The sequence below is a fragment of the Perca fluviatilis genome, chromosome 18 (assembly GCF_010015445.1).
Source record: "Perca fluviatilis chromosome 18, GENO_Pfluv_1.0, whole genome shotgun sequence".
NCBI classification, from domain to species: domain Eukaryota; kingdom Metazoa; phylum Chordata; class Actinopteri; order Perciformes; family Percidae; genus Perca; species Perca fluviatilis.
In genome coordinates this window covers 5,257,489-5,281,565 of record NC_053129.1, presented here as the reverse complement: position 1 = coordinate 5,281,565, position 24,077 = coordinate 5,257,489, and the positions used below count along the sequence as shown (strand labels likewise).

Here is a 24,077-nt window from a genome sequence, read left to right as displayed (position 1 = left end):
GGCTGCTAACTGTGACCCGACAGGGGAAGCATGTTTGCCGTCTGCTGCTGACAGTGTTTCATGTTTTATGTTTTATTGTGTTTTGACTGTCGTTTTCACCGTGTTGTTTTATTAAACCTTTTGCTTTAAACTTCCAATTCGACCCCTGCCTCTCCTCCTTCCTCCAGAAATCAGAACGAACACGTCTTTTAGAGAATTCTTAACAGGACTCGACTGGGTCCCTTGTGGGGTTTTGGTTAATAGGAACTGAGGGGACCTGTGACTAAAGGTGATACTAAATTGTGTTAGCTCCAGCCTGCTGTGACCCTGATGAGACTAAGCATTAGAGCTGTCTTCCTATGTTCCAATCTTCTCTAACATCATGGCACATTTCCATCATGCTGCTCTGATTACATTCATTTTCCACCACACAGCGAAAAACACAAATCAACAGAGAACTCTGTAATGAAACATTATCTAACAAGCGTATGAAGCGGTTGTAAAGGCTAACGTTAGCACAATGACAATATGTTAGAAAGCACAGCTGAAACAATTTGTCATAAAGTAGCTTAGTAACAATAGTGTTAGCCAAGATGCTAACAGCATTGATAACTAAGCCAAACGGTGCTGTCACTACTATTTTAGTGATTTATAAGCAACCTGTTATATATGATATATGAAATATATGAAGTGGAAGCTAACTCTGACAGCTATAGGGCAGCTAACATTAACTTTAGCTGTCTCCATAAAGCTCCCAGCTAAGCTCCTGTATCTCGTGACACAGTTAGGAAACGAGCTAACTTACGATAACTCGGTGAATGTTGATTTTAAAGTCATGTTAAAACTATTTCCCATCCTTCTTCTGATCCTAGCTCCGTGATGTTGTACTTACGTTACTCTGTACGTAACGTTAGCTCCTTGATCTTAAGACCTCACAGTACCTTGTTTCTCACTCCCGCTAAATTACTGTTCATCAGACGTGAAATGACAAAAGCATTATGTTTTCACATGCAGGTAGGCCAAGGCAAGAAGAGGGAGATAAGCTAACGTTTAATCGAACAAAACAAATCTATAAAAAAAAATCACATTTGAATAGTATAGATTTTTTTACTATTCGAATTATATTCTACTTTCAAAATTCGTTCCAACATTCCTTCCCTACTAAGCATTCAACTAACCTGGATAAAAGATGAAATGGCACTGCAGATCCCGACACAACCTGTGGCAAAAATGTGGCAAAAGTGTGTTTGCATTAAAAAGGACATTAATAGAGGAAAAAAAACAAAAAAGCATTTGATTAAAAATGTATATAGTTCCACAGCAGTGTGCAATGCTGTCTTTAGCCTGCTAGTTGTGCTGGAAAGTGTTCTTGTCCAACATATTTTTTACATGACTATTTTTGGTCCGACCAGTAATTACACGGTCTTACAGATACACAGCTCCACCCTCATATTTACTGGAAGGTAGAGTGAGCACAGCCAAGCACAGACCAACCAACAACACAGCTGGGCTGTCACAGCAAACAAAGAACATACCGGTTTAGAAAGCAGACATTTATGAAAATTATATTGTTTTTATCAGAATAATGGGAAACTAAATAGCCACTCATCCATTGAGACACCCACTCTCAAGGGCCTCTAGAGGTCCCTTGACCCCACTACAGCATTCTTCATTATTCTATCTAACAATTGTGCAAATTACAGATATTAAATGGCACTTTACTTCCTTGTGCTAGCATGCAAGGAAGTGCCTGAAGGATAATACTTCATGCATGAAACATTCTGCATAGTTTCCAAACCGGTTTTTGCTCACTTTCTCTAGCACCAGCCAAAGAGAAAAGTGTTCCTCCACATCACAGAAGTGCTTTTTGTTTCACACCATTCAGGATGCCGATGTGCCGCCTGCTGTGCAGCTTCTTCTTGGCCCTTATAATACTGAGCAGCATCCCGGCTAGTGTGGATGGATGTGATTATGCTCAGTCCATTTGCGGTGCCCAAGCTCCTGGTGATGTTGTGATCGGTATAATGCTGCCATGTCATAGTAAAGTGTCTCTTCAAGAACGGATTAGACCCGAAAGCTTCCAGTGCTCTGAGTGAGTATAAGAACAGACATGCTGTATTGGCTACATTAGATGGTATTCATATATGTGTCAGGAAGAATACCTTTTAGTTTTAGTATGTCGATTGTAGTGTTATTAGTTCTCGCGAGAAAACATATTATATCCCTTCGAATTTCTTTGTCCTGACCTTTTTTCCTCCAACATTTGCCATTCTTATTTATTAAATCATATACATTAATACTATGTATATATACATTAAAGAAATGAAAGAAACACAAGGGGAAAATATATGTGTTAATATATAAGTTAATGATGTATATTTCTCACAAGTTTTATCATTTTTTTCAAGTTCAGTCTACATATTTTCAGTCATTGCTATTATCTCCTTTGGACTTGTTATCCTATTTGGTAACACTTACAATTATAATAACTACATTAGTTAAGTATCTACTTAATTCATCATTTATAAAGCGTTCTTCTTACAATAATACAAATTAGTATGTGAAATATAAACAGCTATAAATGATTTGTTCTTGATTAATAAGCTCACCTATAATGTGTTACATTATTGTATTTTCATACTTGAGGGATTTACAATTTCTAAATTAAGTATTATATAAATGACAAACCATTTATTTGGGAATTGTCAGTGGTTCATAAGATCATTTAGAAAGTCCTACTTTGAAGTTGTAGAAATAGGAAGAACTAAAACTCGGTACTCTCAAACAGAAAAATACTTTGCACAACAATAACATGAGACAGGTGCGTCAGAGAGGGACAAGTTGGTCAAAAGTTGCAAAGAAACTGCTGCCCATGTTTATTTAATTATAAAACATACAGTTACAAATTTACCAGCCATGTTCTACTGAAGGAAAATCAGTGTTTATTTTTATTTTAAATTAATGATTCACAGAGATACGTTTGTATTACATTGTTTGCATCTTGCAATAAAATAGGCATATATTCTATATCACTTAGTGTTGTGTATACTTTCTTTTTCTGTTAAGCAAATAGAGACTTTTGTGAGTGTTGAGGTACTGCTGGCTTTTCAGTCTCATTTGTAAATGCTTTGCGAGGCAAAAATAGTCCTCACTTTAGATGAAGTTGAACAAATACCTTAATTAACAGTATTAAGTGTTTCTAAAACATTTGTTAAAGGGGTGATAGAATGATTATATAGGGTATTTCACACTGTTCCTTATGGTCTCCTAATGGGGTATGTAACATTGGTTGGGCTGAAAATGGCCTGGTTGATATTTTATTGGCCCTTATAATAATAATAATAATAATAAATTGAATTTATATAGCGCTTTTCATGGACTCTTATGCATCCCTGTGTTTTGGCCCTATTTGTAACAAGAGCTTTTCTTCCAAATATGGTATGGTCATGAATATTTAGATGAGCTGCGCGCTGATTGGTTGAGCGACTTGCCATACGCACATATTAGAGACGCGCGCTGATTGGTTGAGCGAATCCCCAATACACATACATTAGAAAAGCGACAGAATCTCATATTCCAGACACTGCAATGTTTCATTACCAAATTCACTTCTGAGACTTTTTTAAGCGAGAAATCAACTATATAAAGCTGAAATATGCACAATATATTTGGTAAGATGTGTCGGACTTTAGGAGCTCCACACAGTCTGACGAGAAAGCGGCAGCCTGCTGGGCTCCATACCCAGGGCAAAGTCACCCTTTGTGGATACTGCACTACGGGGCTCCGCGGCCAGCTGCCGGCATAACTATAATATATTTACGGTTTGAATTTCGTCACGCCACTTTGATTTTAAGGCATTTTTATGAACGTGAGGCTTCTTTGTAGGACGAGCAGCTGCTTGCAATATGTCCCATTCATTACAATGGGGAAATACCGCAGCTAGCTAGCTACACTGTCGCCATAACTAAATTATATTTACAGTTTGAATTTCGTCACGCCACTTATATAACATCATTTCCCAATGTCTTATAAAGCTAACCGTTGTGTCCGATTTGATTTTAAGGCATTTTTATGAACGTGAGGCGTCTTTGTAGGACCAGCAGCTGCTTGCAATATGTCCCATTCATTACAATGGGGAAATACCGCAGCTAGCTAGCTACACTTTCACCATAACTAAATTATATTTACAGTTTGAATTTCGTCACGCCACTTATTAAACATCATTCCCCAATGTCTTATAAAGCTAACAGTTGTGTCCGATTTGATTTTAAGGCATTTTTATGAACGCGAGGCGTCTTTGTAGGACCAGCAGCTGCTTGCTATATGTCCCATTCATTACAATGGGGAAATACCGCAGCTAGCTAGCTACACTGTCGCCATAACTAAATTATATTTACAGTTTGAATTTCGTCACGCCACTTATATAACATCATTCCCCAATGTCTTATAAAGCTAACCGTTGTGTCCGATTTGATTTTAAGACATTTTTATGAACGCGAGGCGTCCCAGACAGCATTTACATCTGTGCCAGATCCGTTTTCGAATCAGCAGATTCGCGCAGCAGTCACACTCAGTATGCAGATCTGCACCAACTTTGCGCAAGACTTGTCTGTAGCTTCTGAGAACGATAGTCCGTCCGGCGTGTGCAACGCAGATCCGGGACAGCTGCGCAGACCAGACACGCCACATGTCCGCCTGGCGAGTGCGGGCCGGATCCACGGGAGCTGCGCAGACCGGACGCGCCACAACTGAAATATGTCCGCTTAGCGTGTGTGGCCCAGACGGACACGCCACAACTGAATTGAGTCCGCTCGGCGGTGTGGGCCCGTTCTAATACATCATGATGTGGGCCGGATCCACGGGAGATGCGCGGCCGGACGCACAACTGAATGGAGTCCGCCCGGTCTGGGCCAGATCCACGGGAGTTGGCGCGGACCGGACGCGCGCCACAACTGAATGGAGTCCGCCCGGCGGTCTGGGCCAGATCCACGGGAGTTGCGCAGACCGGGGCGCCACAACTGAATTGAGTCCGCCCGCGGTGTGGGCCAGATCCGCAGGAGCTGCGCGCAGCCGGACGCGCCACAACTAACGGAACGCTTTTTTCCTGCATAAACCCGCAACTCTATTTGAAATGCAGAGAGGAAGACTGCAGGCTGCACCGTCTTTGTGATTATTGGTAAGTGCATTATACAAGTAAAATTGTAAAGTAAACTGCTGTTGATGTCATGTTAATATGTTAAATATGTATAGGCTAAACATAAACGTTTACAAACTTAGTTTACACTGACATTCTGACAACCTGAGACGTGTCAGACAATACGCTGGGTAGGCTAGTAGACCTATAGCTAGGCTATGCTTGTAGTAGCTATAGGTTCTTTTAAACATCCACAACTAATGTGAACAGGCTTTAAGGCTGAATCAGTGATCTTTGCTTATTATTCACCAAAATTACTGAATATCGTGTCCATTGTGTGTTAGCTGCAAAATCGTTTGTTAGTGCTACCCACTAGGCTAAACCGTCTTTTGTTAGTTTTGTTAGTCTTTACTTAATCACTCTCTCACTCATTCACTCACTACACACCACGTCACATTTGTGCAAGCATTTTACTATAATGTCATGTAATAAATAATCTTTGAATACTTAATCTAACATACTGTTTGTTTCTTTGCTTTGTGTGCTTTTTGTAGGCTACGTCTTACAGGAGCAATGAGGAAGAATCGCATGTCTGACAAAGCCACGGACACGGAGATAAATCAATAGCCATCAGATCTGCCTTAAGACTGCGGGGGTGGACGCCGTGCCCGGTTTCACCCAACTAATAAGCAGTAAATATACCTACAGTAGGCGCAGTGTTCACATTAGGTTACTTGGTTTTGTATTTTTTTTTGTAATTTGAATAATTAACAATGATCTTTAATCATATGCTTTTTCTCTTTTTGTACATCTGGATTCACGTCAGATGGTTGTTCATGCTATAGTTTTCTCTTTTGCCTTTTTAAAATAAAAAATAAAAACTATTTTGAAAATTACAAATTGCGTGGATATTTGTAAATATGAATCACAGATCAGGGCCAGATGAGCCCCAGATGTAAAATATGAGTCTGGGCCAGATCCGCACCACACGTCATGGCATTAATAACTGTACTGGGCCAATTCTGGCCCAGATCTGTCTCTGATCCGTAATTCCAACCTGTTCCGGTACTGGGCCGTTGGAACAGATGAGCCCGGCCCAGGTCCGTTTAGCGGATCTGCGCCAAATGCTAATGAAGACCTGGTCCAAATCTGGCCCAAATACATTTTGCTGTCTGGGGTCTTTGTAGGACCAGCAGCTGCTTGCTATATGTCCCATTCATTACAATGGGGAAATACCGCAGCTAGCTAGCTACACTGTCGCCATAACTAAATTATATTTACAGTTTAAATTTCGTCACGCCACTTATATTACCGTATTTTCCGCACTATAAGGCGCACTTAAAAGCCTTTAATTTTCTCAAAAAACGACAGTGCGCCTTATAATCCGGAGCGCCTTATATATGGATCAACCTCTCGGTTCACTGCCCCGTTGACGGGACACTGCGTCGCTGTAACCTCGATAAAACTTCCACTCATTCGCGTTTTTATAACTTTAAAGCATTAAATATTCAAAATATACAGCCATGCAACACACCAATTGAAAGCTTAGCCTCTAATGATTAATTGAAGCCCACATACAAAGCATAAGATGATTTATATCAGTTACACAACAGTGTCGAGAGTGCATCCATACCCGTTTTCGTTGTCCTTTCAGCAACAAAGTTGTATTTTGCCCAAAACTTGATTTTCATAAATCCACAAGAGTCCGAGGAAATGTAATATCCAAGCTTTATATTCCAAAACGATCTGTTCGCCTCACAATGTTGACGTTTCTGGCCGAATCACAACGGAAAGCTTGCTACATGATCGATGTGGGTGTCATCGTATTCCCTAGCTTCTAAGCTTTCCATTGGTAGCTCATATTAGCCAATCCGTTCAGGTTTGCCTCTGATATGGCCAATGGAAGCGGACAAGCCGATGACAACATGTCAGGGACCACGTTGAGACGATCGACCACTTACATTAAAGACCACAAAATGGCACCTTTCAAGAGACACGCTTACGACGCAGAGTTCAAGCTGAAGGCTGTCGGTCACGCAGTAGAATATGGGAATAGAGCAGCAGCGAGAGAATTCAACATTAATGAATCAATGGTACGTAAGTGGAGGAAGCAAGAAGGTGACCTGCTTCAAGTAAAGAAGACTAAACAGAGTTTCCGAGGGAACAAAGTGAGATGGCCACAGTTAGAGGACAAACTCGAACAGTGGGTTGTTGAACAGAGAGCAGCAAGTAGAAGCTTCTCTACAGTCACTATTCGAATGAAGGCAACAGCGCTAGCACGGGACATGAACATCGATGAATTTCGAGGCGGTCCTTCGTGGTGCTTTCGTTTTATGAAAAGACGTAATCTCTCCATCCGCACACGAACTACCGTCTCGCAGCAACTGCCAAAAGATTACCAAGAAAAGCTGGTCACTTTCCGCGCATACTGCAGAAAGAAGATCACTGAAAAGAAGATCCGGCCAGAGCACATCACCAACATGGACGAGGTTCCACTCACCTTTGATATTCCTGTGAACCGCACTGTGGAGAAAACGGGGACCAGTACGGTGTCTGTACGCACCACAGGGAATGAGAAGTCATCCTTCACTGTAGTTCTCGCCTGCCAGGCTAATGGCCAGAAACTTCCACCCATGGTTATTTTCAAGAGGAAGACCTTGCCAAAAGAAAACTTTCCAGCCGGCGTCGTCATCAAAGCTAACCCGAAGGGATGGATGGATGAGGAAAAGATGAGTGAGTGGCTGAGAGAAATTTACGTCAAGAGACCGGGTGGCTTTTTCCACACAGCTCCGACCCTATTGATCTACGACTCCATTATCACCGATGCTGTCAAAAAACAAGTGAAGCAAACTAATTCGGAGCTTGCCGTCATTCCGGGTGGATTAACTAAAGAACTCCAGCCGCTAGATATTTGTGTCAACAGGGCGTTCAAAGCTAGACTGCGAGCTGCGTGGGAGCAGTGGATGACAGAAGGCGAACACACGTTCACCAAGACGGGGAGACAGCGCCGGGCGACTTACGCCACTATCTGCCAATGGATCGTGGATGCCTGGGCTGATATATCAGTCTCAACTGTGGTACGAGCTTTCACGAAGGCAGGGATAATCTCTGAACTGCCAGGCAACAGCAGCGACACTGACTCGGATAATGACGAGAGGGAGCCGGGCAGGTTGGATGCCGTAGTCGCCCAACTGTTCAATTCGGACACTGAAGAAGAAGAATTCGAGGGATTCGTGGACGGGGAATGAACTGAAAAAGTGAGCTTTACGTTTTATACATAACTGAACAATGTTGAGTTATGCACTAACGTTTGATTTACCGTAGTGGTATCAGACTGTTTCTTTTACTACGTGTTTACTGAATCAGGGAAAAGTTCCCCTCCACGTTTGGGAGAAGAGTGAGAAAGGCTGGGAGATATTGTTAATATGCACATTAACGTTTGAACAACATTACCATGGGAGTGAACGGAGTTGTAAGAACAGTTAATAAAGTTTGACTTTATCGGACTGTTTTGTTGACATTCTCTTTAGCACACCTCCATCTAGTGGATGCATAACGCAACCCCAGTCAAACGTTTGACTGCAGTATCTTCTATTCTATGCGCCTTATAATCCAGTGCGCCCTATATATGAAAAAAGTTCTAAAATAGGCCGTTCATTGAAGGTGCGCCTTATAATCCGGTGCGCCTTATAGTGCGGAAAATACGGTACATCATTCCCCAATGTCTTATAAAGCTAACCGTTGTGTCCGATTTGATTTTAAGGCATTTTTATGAACGCAAGGCGTCTTTGTAGGACGAGCAGCTGCTTGCTATATGTCCCATTCATTACAATGGGGAAATATCGCAGCTTGCTCACTTTTGCATAACTAAAGTATATTTACAGTTTGAATTTCGTCACGGCATGAATATTACAGGTTCCTCAAGGTCTTACAAAGCTTAGCTAACACTTGTCCGATTTCGGATATCAATTGAATGTATTTTTGTGAATGTCAGAGTTAGGAAGAGGCTAGCTAGCTCTCATTGATGGACTCCATCTCACCGCGGCTCTATCAATGAGACTCGCGGACAAGAGGCTTTATTTCCCCGATTGTTTGTTTAAATAACTCAACACACATACCCATTATAAGATTTACTGGAACCTGCGGGCTGCGGTAAAAGATTGCGGGCGTAACAAGCTCGCTGACACTGCGGTCAGGGTGGCGATGTAGCAACCCAGGCAGCACCAACACCGGCACTAAACTCCAACACACAGTCGGAGAAAATTTGCAATTAGCCATCCTTTTTGGCGAAAGCGGCCCATATTTGAGCTTTATATGGTTGATTTCTGCCAAAAAAGTTTCAGAAGTGAATTTTGTAATGGAATAGCAGAGATCTCGTGGACTCGAGCTAGATTCAGAAGACTACCTGATCTCAGGTCAGTTGTGTAGCCTATGTAAATATTAGGGCGTGACTGTTCTCTTAAGGTTCCGGATTTTGAGATGCTTGCGTAAGCAACTCAGCTTTGTTGGGATTCGCCCGTTTTCAGTGGCAGTTTCAAAATATGAGATTTTCATAGTAAAGGGGTGTCAGTGGGACTTTGAGCTTCTATGTATGTCCTATTTACCCACCGAACTGTCGTTATTCAACTATGACATATATGGTTTTGCATTCTATCACCCCTTTAACACACTTACTAACATTAGTGTATGTCTAAAGCATTATGTATAAATGCAGAAATAAATGTACATCTAAATAGTTTGTTAATCATTTACTTAGTTTCTAAATGATCTTATGAACCATCTTTTTCACAAAGTAGGCTTAATGAATAAGGACCACTTTGCTGAGTAGAATCCACAACAGGTCCTTTCCCTTCTATCCATGTTCCAGATTTCAGACAGTTGGACTTAGCAAAGTTATTCAGCTAACAGAATAAATATGCTTATTACCTAATATTTTCTATATTCTATATAACAGTGGTAGCTCTCCAGTCAGAGAGTTTTTGGTTTACATATGTAAAAGGACTTACGTTAGCATCCTTTCATCCAGTGGTTCTCAAACTTTTGGAGTCGCGGCCCCCCAGAATAATGAAGATGGTATTCGTAACCGTTTTCTTTACTCCCAAACTATCTGGAGACCCCCAGAAATATTCTTACTTGGGGGTCCCTACACCCAGGTTGAGAGCCACTGCTTTAATCAATCAAACTTAAAGTCCCAGTGAAACAGAAGTTGTAGCATCGTTAGCTTCTGTGCTGTGATGTTTGTCCTGGGCCAAGTCCCTCCTCTTCCAGTGGACCACCATGGGACCTTATTTTGGAGAACAATTATGTACAGTAGTGAACGGGAGAGACAAATCATACTTTGATCCCATTTGAATTGAGCCATTAATTATACCTGATTTTCCTCAATTTAAAATATAATTTTGCAAGTCAAGAAAGTCTCAGTTTGTCATTAAACTGTTGAAGTATCATACCAAAGTGAGGACACTGGATAAAAAATATCAGGTAAGATCAGGGCTGGACTGGCCATCTAGCATAACGTGCATTTTCCCGGTGGGCCAACGCACTTTTGGGCCGAATCGCCGATATGAATAGGCCTTTTTTAAGATACCGATACCAAACATAGCTAAGCTAGCTAGCTACTGAGCAAGCCGAGAATCAAGCTATGTAATTCATGGCTCAATTGAAATGGGATAAAAAAAAAAGAAAAGTTCACTGCTCCATGTTCACTACCATTCATATTTTTTTTCAAATAAGGTTCCATGGGGTCCACCGGAAGGGGAGGAACTTCGCCTCTCTATAATCTGGGAGATTGAGCACTGTTGGCAATGGCTCCACACATAATTCCCCATACCTGCTGTTGCTGTTAGATCAGGAGGACGAAAAAAGATGAATGGGAAACTTTGTAAATGTATATTATATATAATAAGTGTAATATTATATATACTATAAATATAATATATTGTTAAATAGGTGCACAATATGACCGGGATGTTATTTAAAAGAGTTAAAAAGGCATTTTTGCTTAAATAGACTTTAAAGTACAATCTACCTCACTGTAATTTTTTTCGGTTATATGCAACTTAGGCATTTTGTAAGGAAAGCCATCCCCCAGTTTGAGTCCTTATGTGAGAGACACACTCTTTTGTATTCGCTTTTTTTTTTTAAGATTATTTTTTTGGGGCTTTTTCCCTTCACTATGAAGTGACAGTGGATAGACTTGAAAGGGGGAGAGAGATGAGGGACGACGCGAAGCCAAGGGCAGCAGGCAGGACCCAAACCCGCGCCGCTGCAGGACCCAGCCAACACGGGGCGAACACCCCCACTGGGCGAGCCAGAGGCCGCCCCAATTGTTCTCTCTTTTATCGGAGAGTAGGAAGCTTATCACCAAATTTGTGAATTACTTCTCCAAATAATCTGTGTCTGTCAACTGGAAAAAAGTAAATCATTGCTGTGTTTCCTTAACCTGACCCCGCCAGATGGATTGCTTCGCATTTGCTCAGTATATCCATCTGGGAACTTACCATTGGAGAACTTTTGGGAAGGGGCGAAAATACTGGTTAGCTGATTGGATAAACCAACTGTCTATCATCACCTATGTTGGTGATAGACGGGCCAAATCAACCAATCAGATCAACGAAGCATATGAAAATACAACCACAAGCCCCTGCTACTGCAGGCAAAGCATAGCTCGTTAGCTCAGCAAGCAAGCAACATGTCGGTAAAGGATATTTGCCGTTTGTGTAACGAGAATTTACGAATAAAAGGCACCATTTCAGGTTCCCGGTCCATATTCCAAAAGAAGGATCCAAGAGAAAAAAGCATTAGCGAGCGGCTAAAATACTGGTTAGCTGATTGGATAAACCATCTGTCTATCACTGCCTAAACCCGCCTCAAAACCAACGCTGATTGGTCGGTGGTTTGGCGAACGGCTCCAAATTTTCTCTATCTCAAGATGCCAGACTGATCTGCGAGTGGAAAACTGGAGATCGTGAGATCAGGACTCACGAGGCTAGTGTTTCCTGGTAAAATGTGGGGCACTGCACTTTCCAGTATTCATAGTTCAATTTTACAGTGATTCACCAGTGTCATTATTATAAGGTTGTGTTACGCAAATTTTACCCCTCCCAAATGTAAATCAAATGAAAATTACCTAGGTCTACTTTGTGTGTGTGTGTGTGTGCGTGCGTGCGTGCGTGCGTGTGTGTGTGTGTGTCAGAACATGTGTATGTTTAAGACTTCCTCTATGAAGTGAAACACCTTTTATCCAAAATATATATATATTTACATGTATACCAAAACTGTAAACAGTTTGCCTTTTTGCCACAGTTCCTCAAGCAAAGATAATTTATTGTGTTTCTACCACTCTCCACTTTCAGTTTTGATCTGGTGTCGTTTATGAGATCATTGGCTACAATCCACGAAATTGATGAGATAAATGCAGCTGGCTTCCTCCCAGGAGTGCATCTTGGATATTTGATGTGTGACACGTGCTCCTTTGCAAGCAAGGCGTTGGGGGATGTGGACTACATGCTCGAAGGCAACAGGACTTTAAATGTGAAGTGCAACTACACCGAATTCAGGCCCAAAGTCAAGATTATTTTAGGAGCTTTAAACTCTGATGTGTCCATCGCTTTGGCTGGCCTGCTAAATGTGTACATGGTCCCTCTAGTAAGTCACAAATACTGTCTAATCAGAAAATACTTTGTTCTAAGATAGGTTTAGCACATCCTGAAACATCCTGTTTGATTTGCATATGTAAGACCTCAAACAAGCATACTTGTCATTTTAATTATATGTTTGTAATATTTGTAGCAGTCCAGTACTTTAACAAATATTGAAATTTTACTAATCCCATTAACATTTAAAGATGTACTACTAACTTTCGTAGTTTAAATTTAAAACAGTGTGCTGGGTGGAGATCTTGGGATTTGAGGTGACTTTTGGGTGCAGTAAGGGACTGTTCATTATTTATTTAAGGGGCTACCGGAGGACACACAAACACATTAAGCATGGAAACTAAATGCACACTTCCTGCATTACTGCATTACTTTAAATACTAAGTTGCTCCTCTAGTAAACTAGTATTCACATGAAATAAAACAATAAAACATTGAGACCATTCAACAAAGGACACTGGGAAATAAATTCAACACTGGTTGCTATGGACTCGTCACTAGGCTTCCTCAGTCATTGTATGTTTAAGCACATAGGTAAAGCTGCCGAAGTTGAACATTATATTCAAAACATATAGGTTTATTTTTAAAGCAGATTTTAGATTACATTGTAACAATTTAACAATTCGCCCTCATGAAATCCAATCGCTGCACGGCTGTCTTGGAACGCAATAGACAGATGGTGGCAGACACTTAAATTCAACTAAAATGTAACAGTGAACAATCAGTGTTCAACCCACAGTCTATTCAGAGATGCCTCTCCAAACGCAGAAACCAAGTTTAATCACACCATAAAATGTTAAGAAAAAAGATCCGTATTTTGCCGTAATCCAACGACACGAAAAAAAAGTAATCCACAGCGATCAGTAGATCTACAAATAGTCATGATGTATCCAGCAAGGCCTACACGAGCGTCACATTCACCAGCCAGCTCCAAACAGGGGAACGAGGCCTCTCCACTTCGCCGTTTAAACAAAGTGGAATAAATGTATAAAAGTCCAAATCTACACAAAACCAGCAATCAATTAATAAGATGACATCAAATGTATATACATGGCATTTAGGAAACCTTTATTGCAACCTTGGCACGGCAAGGTGTCCAGACATAGTGCAACAGTAATTTTCGTTTTTTACATTACATCCTGCTGCTCCCATCGTCAGTCAGGTAATTGTTTTTTACTAAAGCAGTATATGAAATCTGATGTATTGCCACCATTTAGTTTTGTGTTATTTAAGATATTTATAAAATATCTGGTCATGCCAGACGTAATTATTCCACTCATTTTTTAAACAATGCAATTACAGTGCTCCCCCTGCCCCTCAGCCAACTCATGGGTCTGACCCATCTGGTAGCAAAGGAGGGTCGAGACTAAGAGCTACATTGAAAAATATGCACCAAACAAGCCATTTTCAAATTTTGCTGTGTTATGAATACAAAAGTTGGGTCACCCCCTAGACAACATTTTTTGGGTGACCCTCCCCACAACAAAGAATAAAAAGACATGACCCACCCCTATTTTCCTCCGGTGGTCCATTCCATGAATGGTCCCTAACAAGTGTAAATTATAAATTTAAATCATGCTTGTAATTTATATTTAAGTTTATTTTTTGTGAATTAAAAAGAGTTTTTGTATGATTTTATCTTATCAGCTGAGCAGCACATCATCGGCACCCAAACTGAGTGATAAGTTGCGGTTCCCATCTTTCTTGCGCACTATTCCCAGTGACAAGCATCAGACCAAAGCAGTGGCCAAACTGATGAAACACTATGACTGGAACTGGGTCGGGGTCGTGTATGGGGATGATGAATACGGGAAAGCAGCTTTCCAGAGCTTCCTCGCGGATGCTAAGGCAAATAATGTGTGCTTGGCCTACCAGGAGGTTTTGCCTCATTACCTTGATAATTCACAGGCCATGGTACGTATTAAGCAAGTCGCCGAGCAGATCCGCTCCTCCAGTGCCCAAGTGGTACTGCTAATCCTTAAGTCAGATCTGGTGGAGGGCCTTTTTAGGGAAATGATCGAGACCAACACATCAAGGATTTGGATTGCCACTGATGCCTGGTCCAGGAGCAGGTCCATTGCCCAAATGGATAGCATCAACAAGGTTGGGGACATCTTGGGCTTCACGTTTCTTTCAGGCAAGAGTGATTCATTTGAAAAATATCTGAAGAATCTGACAGCAACCCCAGGAGGATACAACTACTTCATTGAAGAATACAAGAGCCTAAGATTCAACTGCACCCCAGAATGTGACTCCAAAACACCTCCATCCTATTGTTCCATACCTGATCTCAAGAAAATTAAATCTAGCAATGCATGCAATTTCAAGGATCCCCAAGAGCAAAATGATGACTATCTTGTAAACACTCTGGATACAAGTCAAGCCTTCCTTCACAAAGTAGCTGTGCAGGCTGTAGCAAATGCCCTCAAAAAGCTACTGAAGTGCAACAGTTCATTATGCTTGGGAGAAATAAACTTCCCACCATGGAAGGTGAGAATTTATATAATCTTCAGATGAGAACATAGTCAAATTTGAAAGTGTAGCTTTCTTATAATTTAAGAATTACGATGTAATGTGTGATTCTATCCCTTAGCATTCACATTAGTAACAGTTACAATGACTAATCTCTGCAAAATGACGATTTAAATTGGTATACCACCCTTTGCTTTGCAGCTTCTTGAAGAACTGAAGAAAGTAAACTTCAGTTATGACAACCAGAGTTTCTTTTTTAACGAAAATGGTGATTTTGCAAATTTTTATGAGCTCATCATGTGGAAAACGGATGGGGAATATAGAAAAGCTCAACGGATTGGGAATTACAAAGTTTCTAATCAAACAGTTGAAGTCCAGATAAACATCACCTGGCTTTCAACAGCCAATACCACGGTAAGACAACATCATACTCACAGCATTAACTCATATTGATATGATTTCTGCAACAGTCAGTGCAGTTGTCTATGTGTCCTTAGGCAATGCAGTACCAGAGTAAAGAGAAAAGGTCATGTGGTCACCAAAGACTTTAGGGCATCAAACTCCGCAAGCTCGTCAGATCGTTAACCAACTCTTAAAAATAACCTTCCAGATGTTGGAATCACCATAACTTTCTGAAACAGGCAATCCTACAGTTACGCCCACTTTATTCATTCTCACATTGTTGTGGAGGTGGGAAACCATAACTTGAACGTCCCTCAGAAGTTGATTTTATATTCTCCGATACTACTTCCGTCACGTTTAAATGTGAAGAACTGAGTGCAAACACCTTAATGCCTTTAAGAGGAGACTGCAGAAGTTGACAATGTTAGACCCACTTATATGATTAATTGCCTTGGGACTACAAAAATATGTGCAAAAAGGACAGAGTTATTGAAGAGAAATCAGGGAGGCAGCAGGATATAGCCTGGCTATGATATTAGAGCAGGCATGAATTGGCCATCGGGAGTACCGGGAGATTTCGGTGGGCCGGTCTATTTGGGTTGATATTTTTTTTGTTGATCGGCCCATAGAGAGAAGAGAGATCACATGCTATGGCCCACTTCTATCCTAGTGTAGAGAGATAGCGCATTTAAGCCCCGCCCCCACCAGCAGGGAAATAACTCCACAAAGTGACGGTAGCTAGCTAAAAACACGAGATTTAAGCATGTCAAACGATTATTTTAAGCATCCTTTGTCTACCAGAGGACAAGTTAGCTGTTAGTAAGCTAATGTTAGTTATGTATTAGCAAGCTAAGGCATTTGCAAACATAGTAATAGACACAAGTCGACTATGTACAAAATGCAGCTTTAGTTTAACTTACAGACTTTTCACTTGTTTACAATACAAGACAATCACCTCCACCCTCAACCTTTAGCCATCTTGCCATCAGGAGCCAGGCAGCCTGTGCTGCAGTGCTGCTGTTTTCAATGCCTCCGTCTGGTGGAGCACATTGTTTTAATATGGTCATCATATACATTGTTTTTTATGGCTTTTGCTGGCAAACAAGGACGAGGATCTCTGTGCTGTTTTGGGCTTTACAGAGATGACCACTCAGAGAAACCGTGCTGTGCCAGTCCCACTTCAAGAGGGGTCAGCTCCAGCATCCCGTGGCAAAAACACTTTCCTGATGTAGCGCTGTGCACTTTTTTTGCATCAACTTTAATATGGGATCATTTCTTTTTAATATCGGCTACAATCTGACCTTCTGAGGCTGTGGCATTAACTGCTTCTGCAACATGCTGTTACTCTACAGTTTTTTTGGCTTTAGTAATGCCTCCAAAAAATTTTTTTTCCTCTTTTCCACCTCTTCAACAAGAACTACAACTGCACATTGAGTGAAAATCCTTTGTTTTGTTTTCCTCTCTGCTCATGATTTCTGTATGAATGAATAATCCTTGGCGACGTTCCACTGACTATTTATAGGCAACTATATTATAAATCAGAATATTTCTGTGCGAATGGACTTCCTATGTTTCGTCTGTACGCCATTTTTGACACAAATCTGCCGCATAGTTTTATAAATGAGGCCCCTAGTGACCAGGAATATCCTTCCCGGAAGAAAAATGGGAATCCAACCTGCAGAAATATTAGGCTGGACCAAAGAATTTATATAAAAGTATTTATTAATTTTAAAACTACAGCTTACGTGAGATTTTACAGATTGATTAGTAACGATAACTCACGTTCTCTTTTGTGCTCTCAGAACCCTCAGTCTAGATGCTCAGAGCCCTGTCCCCCTGGCTCAGTAAAAAAGATCTTGAACGAATCCTGCTGTTACAACTGCATCCCATGTGTGGAGGGGACCTATTCAGATGAACCGGGTAAGCGTGATTGAAATACTGATTTTATTTTCAAGTTTTACTTCAAACTGTTGTCAACAGAAAGAAATGCAAACAAATGTTATGTTATTTTTAATTAATTTAAGATTATTATCATCTATAATTTATTATCTTTTATGAGTATAATATCTTCCTAAATTGCATATCATGTGTGGTAGGATTTTATTTCATATTCATTGGTCTGTCTCTGCCTTGCTGCTTCAGACTGCGTTCTCTCTGTGTTTGCGGTAGGCTACAGTAGCCTGAATGTGTGAGAGTGGGGCTAGCCTCTCTCTCACAATGCAATCTGCATTGTACCTGGGAAATTATTATTACATATGCTCAGAGTGTAAGTGTGTTTAATGTAGACAGGGGCTTAGAACAAAATTCTGGGCCCTGTAGAAAGGCATTTTCTACAGTTATTCATTCAAGCATCATTTTGGGCCCTACCCACATGAGGGCCCTGGGTACTCAGTCCCCTTTTCCCCCCCCAGTCCAACGCCCCTGAATGTAGATCACACAAATATGATGCCCAGTGAGGCTGACAGCCCGTTGCCCCACAACAGCGGCCTTTCATATTTCAGACTTGATTGGATATCCGTCTGGCGGGTCGTCAACACTCGTCGGCAAGAATGGGGAGATTGTCTTATCGTTGCTAGATAACTTTAAAAAATGAACAAGGTGGATTTCATACTCAAGCACAGAGTTGAACCCTTAACTTGAAGGAGAAACTGGAACTAATATGCCTTGGTGCTCACCAGTCACTGAATATTGTCATCACTCAAATTGCTAGTAAAAGTAACCACGGTTTAACGTGGAGTGGTTAGCATACAAAATAAGTCAAGTTTGCCCTGATGAAAAACCGCTGTGTGAGCATATTTTATTATCATGCCTTTGAGGTGCTGGTCCATGCATTGGTCATTCGGTCATCGATTGATATTACGCTAGATGGCGACGAGTGTGTCCATGCTCGTCCATCAAGGTTGTTGTCAAACAATGGATCTGTATGGATCTGTAACCCTAAAAAGTTGTCTGTGCGCTTCTTTATGATCTTCGTGGTGTTGAGCTCATAGCGTTACTGTTTGCGTATTGCCCTGTAAGCGCATTTGTTCTGGTTGTGTCGCCTTAAATATTTCACTCTTAATTTAGGTTTGTGACTGTAGTAATTTTACATGTGTGTGAGTAAGAGAGAGAGAGAAAGGGGAATGCAACAACACAAGGTACACTCCTCACACAGGCACGCACACACACACACACACACACTCTCTCTCTCTTGCGCTGTCTCTCTCCAACTTTGAGTGTTTTGTGGAGCCATGCTGTTGTTGACATGTTAACAGAGTGAGATACAGGGTATTGCAGTTTTGGTATGTAGCCTATCTTTTGAAATGGTTGGGGGCCCACCAGTTATTTACATGTATAAAAGCCACTGAAGTGGCAGAATAGCTCAGTTGGTAGAGCAGGCACACTTATGTAGAGGTCTATGAAGGTCCAGGGTTTGAGTCCGACCAGTAACGGTTTCCTGCATCACGTCTTCCCCTGGCATGTCTGAGTTGTCCTATCGTTAAAGGTGGAAATGCCCATAAAAATAAATAAATATATAAAAAAGCCACGACACAGGAGCCCTTTTCTTTAATTCAGATGTCATTTTGGCTTTTGAGATGATTCCATCTCTGTGAACTTCCGATTCCAGATTTGTTGACCTGCTACAGACCTAAATAAACCAGAATGGCCTTATTTTGCCTAATATGTACATCACCATTTTCTCTAACAGATCTTAATAACTGCAAACCCTGTGAAAGTGGAACCTGGTCTCTCAAGAATTCGACTGGGTGCAAGCCAAGAACAGAGTCTTACATGAAATGGCGCGATCCTCACCCAATCGTCATGATGGCTGCAGCAGCCTTTGGTATCTTGCTCTTGTTGGTTATCTTCATTATCTTTTTAGTGTACAGAGATTCCCCACCTATGAAAAGAGCTGAGGTGAGATTGTCCTGTGTGATGATGGCTGGTCTATCAGTGAGCTTTGCAAGTGTCATATGCTTCATGGGCAAGCCCAACGTACATTTATGCCGTGCCCGCCAGGTAATGTATGCTATGGGCTTCACCCTGTGTGTGTCCTGCATCCTAGTCAAAGCCTATCGTACTTTCCTGGCTTTCCTTCCCTTTGGTCAGCTGACAAGCAGGCAACTACACAAACTTTACCATCCACCTGCAATTGTCATCATCATAACTACTCTCCAGGGGATCATCTGTCTTCTTTGGCTGATCTTTGATTCTCCTGATATTGACCACACACCTCCATCTCCACAAAGCATGACAAAACTAATCCACTGTGATGAAGGTAAAACATATATAGGTTTTGGCATTATGTTGAGCTACATAGCTCTGTTATCATTGATTTGCTTCCTCTTGGCCATCAAAGGCAGGAAGGTTCCACAGGAGGTCAGTGAAACAGGCTACATAATCTTTAGCATGCTAATGTACTTGTTTGTATGGGTGTGTTTCATCCCAGTTTATATCACCAACAATGAAAATGGCACTCCTGTGCAGGCTTCAGCCATTCTAGTGTCCAGCTATGGCATCATCTTCTGCCATTTTTTACCCAAGTGCTATGAAGCACTTTGGGGTTCAAAGACAAACACAATGGAGAAGATTCTAAGAAAATGGCATGTCATCTCCAGTCCAAATCTTGATTCTGTGACAGAGATAGCTATAGATAACCCTGGAAAGAACCCTGGAAAGAATACACACTCACTAAAGAGTGACAGATATTCCATATCAAGTACAACAACTATATTGAGGAGCTCAGGGACGCTAAGCGAGACCAGCCATACTGATTCAGTGCTGGACATAACGGATATGTCCACTGAAATGATGCATGCCTATCTTAGGCTAAGAACAACAATTAGGAAACGCAGTATATCCTTCTGAAAAGGGTTCCAGTGAAATTGTATTGCACTGATATTCAGTTATACTCTCTCTTCTAGTCTATTAAAATATTTTAATATTGAAGAAGTTGTTTTTCAACCTTTTCTCGTCACTAAACAACAGTTTTAATGTCTTCCAGTCAGGTTTTTTGACCACACCACACAGGTCTTCAATGACACCACTGAAATACAGACAGAGCAAAGTTTCAGTCTTCGTATCACATGATCTCAGTGCTGCATTTGACCCCAAATTAATAACAGACCTATTGGAAAACTGGGTTGGACTTTCTGGCACATCACTAAACTGGTTTAAATCCTACTTGAAGAACAGGGATTACATATCTGAGGAGACAAAAATGACATGCAGAGTTCCCCAAGGCTCCATTCATAGGCCTCTTCTGTTTGACATTTACATGCTTCCACTAGCTCGGATAATGGAAAACAACAAAATTAGACACATATTTACATAACCATGTCCAATGCAAACACTGAGTATGTGCATTGAACAGATTAACAATTGGATTTGCCAGAATTAAAGACAAAACTGAGGTAGTTGTTTTTTTAAACCAAAGAAAAATGATGAAAAGTCGGCGCTCAGCTTCAATCTGTAATGGGCAATGTTTAAAACAACTGACCAAGCCAGAAATCTAATCTAATCATTGACTAACTTGCAATAGCCACATTAAGACTTCTAAGGAAGGAAGTACTACAACCATAGTACTTCTACCTTAGAATATATCAACAGTTAAGAACTTATGTCTCAGCAGGATTTGGAAAAACCTGTCCATGCCTTTATGTTCAGTAGATTTGACTACTATAACAGGTACTTCCTAACAAATCAATTAGACAGCTGCAGCTGATTAAAAACACTGCTTGAGTCCTTACTAAGACAAAAAAATGGGTCACATCACTCCAGTTCCGAGGTCTTCACATTGGCTTCCTGTCTCTCAAGAATTGATTTTAAAACACTACTGTTGGTTCATACAGTACTGAATGGTTTAGGCCCAAAATACATTCCTTACCTGCTACTACATTGTGAACCATCCAGACCTCTCAGGTCTTCTGGGTCAGGTCTGCTTTCTGTCACCACAGTCAGAACTAAACATGGAGTTGCAGATTTTAGTTTTTTTGCATCATGTATCTGGAACAAACCCCCAGAAAACTGCAAGTCCGCTATAACTCTGTTCTTTTAAATCAAGGCTAAAGACTTTTTTGATGCTGCCTTTGTTTTAAATCAAGTGTTACACTGCACTGTAACTTGTATTGATGTATTTATTGTATTTTATACCGTTCTTATTCTATTTGAGCTGTTTATATGGTATTTAATGAATGTTTTTAATGTTTTTTTTACTCTTTGTTTTATGTAAAGCACTTTGAATTGTATTGTTGCTGATATGTGCTATACACAAAGTAAATATAGCTGCCTTAAATTAGCTTGCCTTGCCTTACCATTTTCCCTATTTATAGACACTCTTTTGTAAGATATTTGTGCTGTAAATACATGTTAAGTTAAAATATGTGTTCTGCTGAAAGTTTTGCATTCTTCTATGCCAAATGTAACTCATTTGTACTGTATTGGCTACAACTACAAGTTATATTAAAGTAAAATAAGTGCACCATTTGTCCTTCAACTCAAATCAAAAGTCAATCAAAGTCTTTAGCTTAACAGATACTGTAGCTAAACTGGAGAACTTGCTACATAACATGGCCTTCTTTGTATCAAGGTGATGTGAATTGACACAATGTATAAACTGTACACTCTTTGTGGATGGGCCGCATCACATAAATAAAAAAAATAAAATGAAAAAACATGATAAAAGCCTAAGTGGGTGTTCAAACCAATAACAGACTTGTGTTAAAAACAATATGCCTTGATGTTAGTATTGCTTTAAGGTACTGAAATATGATCCAGGAAGTCTTGTTGGAGTAGGCGATTAATGCATTAAAACGCTCAACAGGTCCGTTTATATTCAGTGTTTCTCACCTAAACAAAGCATCCACTAGATTAGTTGAATAGTCTGAAACTATTAGCAGGACTATTTATAAAATCACGCATACACATGCACAAGACAAACAAAATGTTGACCCACTCATGAAAAAGATTTTGCTACAGCACTACTAGTTTACTCCCCAGGTAAACTTTGGGAACTGCACAACAGTATGTAATACTCACAGTCGCCTTAAAAACAGGCGAAACATCATTGTTTTGGTACCTAAACTGCACCCATACAGACCATCCGAAACATGGATAGTGATAGCAAGATTACTTAGGTTTCATATTATATTCTTACGTGATTAAAAAAAGGACAAATAAAAAATGTGTTGTTTATGAAATGACAGAGACAAGAAGTTGAAGGTAATCAAAGTTAAATTAACCAAAATATAATTTAAGTAAAACAATTTAATTATAATAATAATTATCAAATATAATAAACAGATCAATCCCTGCACGGACTTCAACTGCAAACTGTCCAGAACATAGATGCCTACAGAACAATAAATAGCTCCTGATATTCCTGACATGATCTCTGTCCTCAGAGGGGAGGTCAGCTTCAGCGAATACGGCGCTCTTGTTGTGCAAGCCTGGGAGAAAAAGCTGGAAGGGAAACAGCTGAGAATAACACAGCTATTACACAACTGTCAGTCAGTCACTACTGATCCACCTCAAAAGGTATTGAAGCCGGTTGTGCTGCCAACACAAAGACACACTGGCCACGGTCAACCACAATGGCTTTTCCTCCTGGTAATAATACATTAAAAAAACACATAATTTTCTCTCTGATCAAAGCTCTCATCTTCTTTCAGACCATATATTCCATTATCCAAGTCTGATCTTTTCCAAACTAAATTGTTAAATACTTCCTCATAACAGCAACCAATGATAGAAAACCAACATTCTGTTCTTTGCAACTCTCTGTGTGAATGCTCATTTTGTACGTCAACAGTCAAAGTCACAATGCAGCTATTGTGGCAGTGTCTATGTTTTTGTAGTCAGATGTCAATAATGTTAATTAATAATCTATACTCTTTATTGATCCCCAATGTGGAAATTACAATTTACACTCTGTTATTACACACTATTAACAGGCCTGAAATACACACACATGCTCCTTTATATGCACTAATGGAGAGATGTCAGAGTGAGTGGGCTGCGACTGCTGAACAGACACCCTGAGTGGTTGAGGGGGTTCGGTGCCATACTCAAGCACACCCCAAAGTTCCCAAACCAACTCCCTACTGACTGAGCTACTGCCACCCCAAGCTACACCAAATGTATTGTAAAAATGAGTTAGTAGTGTAACAAGGAAACTAAAGTAGACTAGCTGTCAACTAGGTCACATCGTGCTTCATGTCAGGGATAAGCTAAGTATCATCAGTGAAAGATCAACATGAAGTTCTCATAAGAAGTAAAACACTGTAACTAACTAATGCAGTAAACATTCACATTAAACGTACAATATGTAATTTTCTGCTGCTAGGGGTCTTTCAATCAAAACAATGCAAATATAAACATGATTTGTATTGGTTGCTAATGTGAGCTAGCTAGTTTAAAAGTTAGCTAACATTAGCCAGCAGCTAAAACCACAGTATC

At 40.5% G+C, this 24,077-nt stretch overlaps 1 protein-coding gene across 1 annotated transcript; it reads left to right on the top strand.

The window, feature by feature from the left end:
- The first annotated feature begins 1,845 nt into the window (after nt 1-1,845).
- Nucleotides 1,846-22,101, top strand: LOC120547345 (G-protein coupled receptor family C group 6 member A). Its single transcript, XM_039782918.1, has 6 exons — nt 1,846-2,071; nt 12,469-12,760; nt 14,415-15,257; nt 15,441-15,653; nt 17,444-17,561; nt 19,330-22,101. The coding sequence occupies exons 1-6, from the start codon at nt 1,866-1,868 to the stop codon at nt 20,487-20,489; spliced, it is 2,832 nt and encodes a 943-aa protein (XP_039638852.1). The 5' UTR covers nt 1,846-1,865; the 3' UTR covers nt 20,490-22,101.
- Nucleotides 22,102-24,077: the final 1,976 nt, after the last annotated feature.

What these genes read in the sequence shown, in the direction of transcription:
- LOC120547345 (XM_039782918.1), top strand. Translation starts at nt 1,866, where the DNA reads ATGCCGATGTGCCGCCTGCTGTGCAGCTTCTTCTTGGCCCTTATAATA. An exon ending in ATGTGTACATGGTCCCTCTA is followed by an intron (nt 12,761 to 14,414) that starts GTAAGTCACAAA and finishes TTATCTTATCAG; the next exon opens with CTGAGCAGCACATCATCGGC. An exon ending in TAAACTTCCCACCATGGAAG is followed by an intron (nt 15,258 to 15,440) that starts GTGAGAATTTAT and finishes TTTGCTTTGCAG; the next exon opens with CTTCTTGAAGAACTGAAGAA.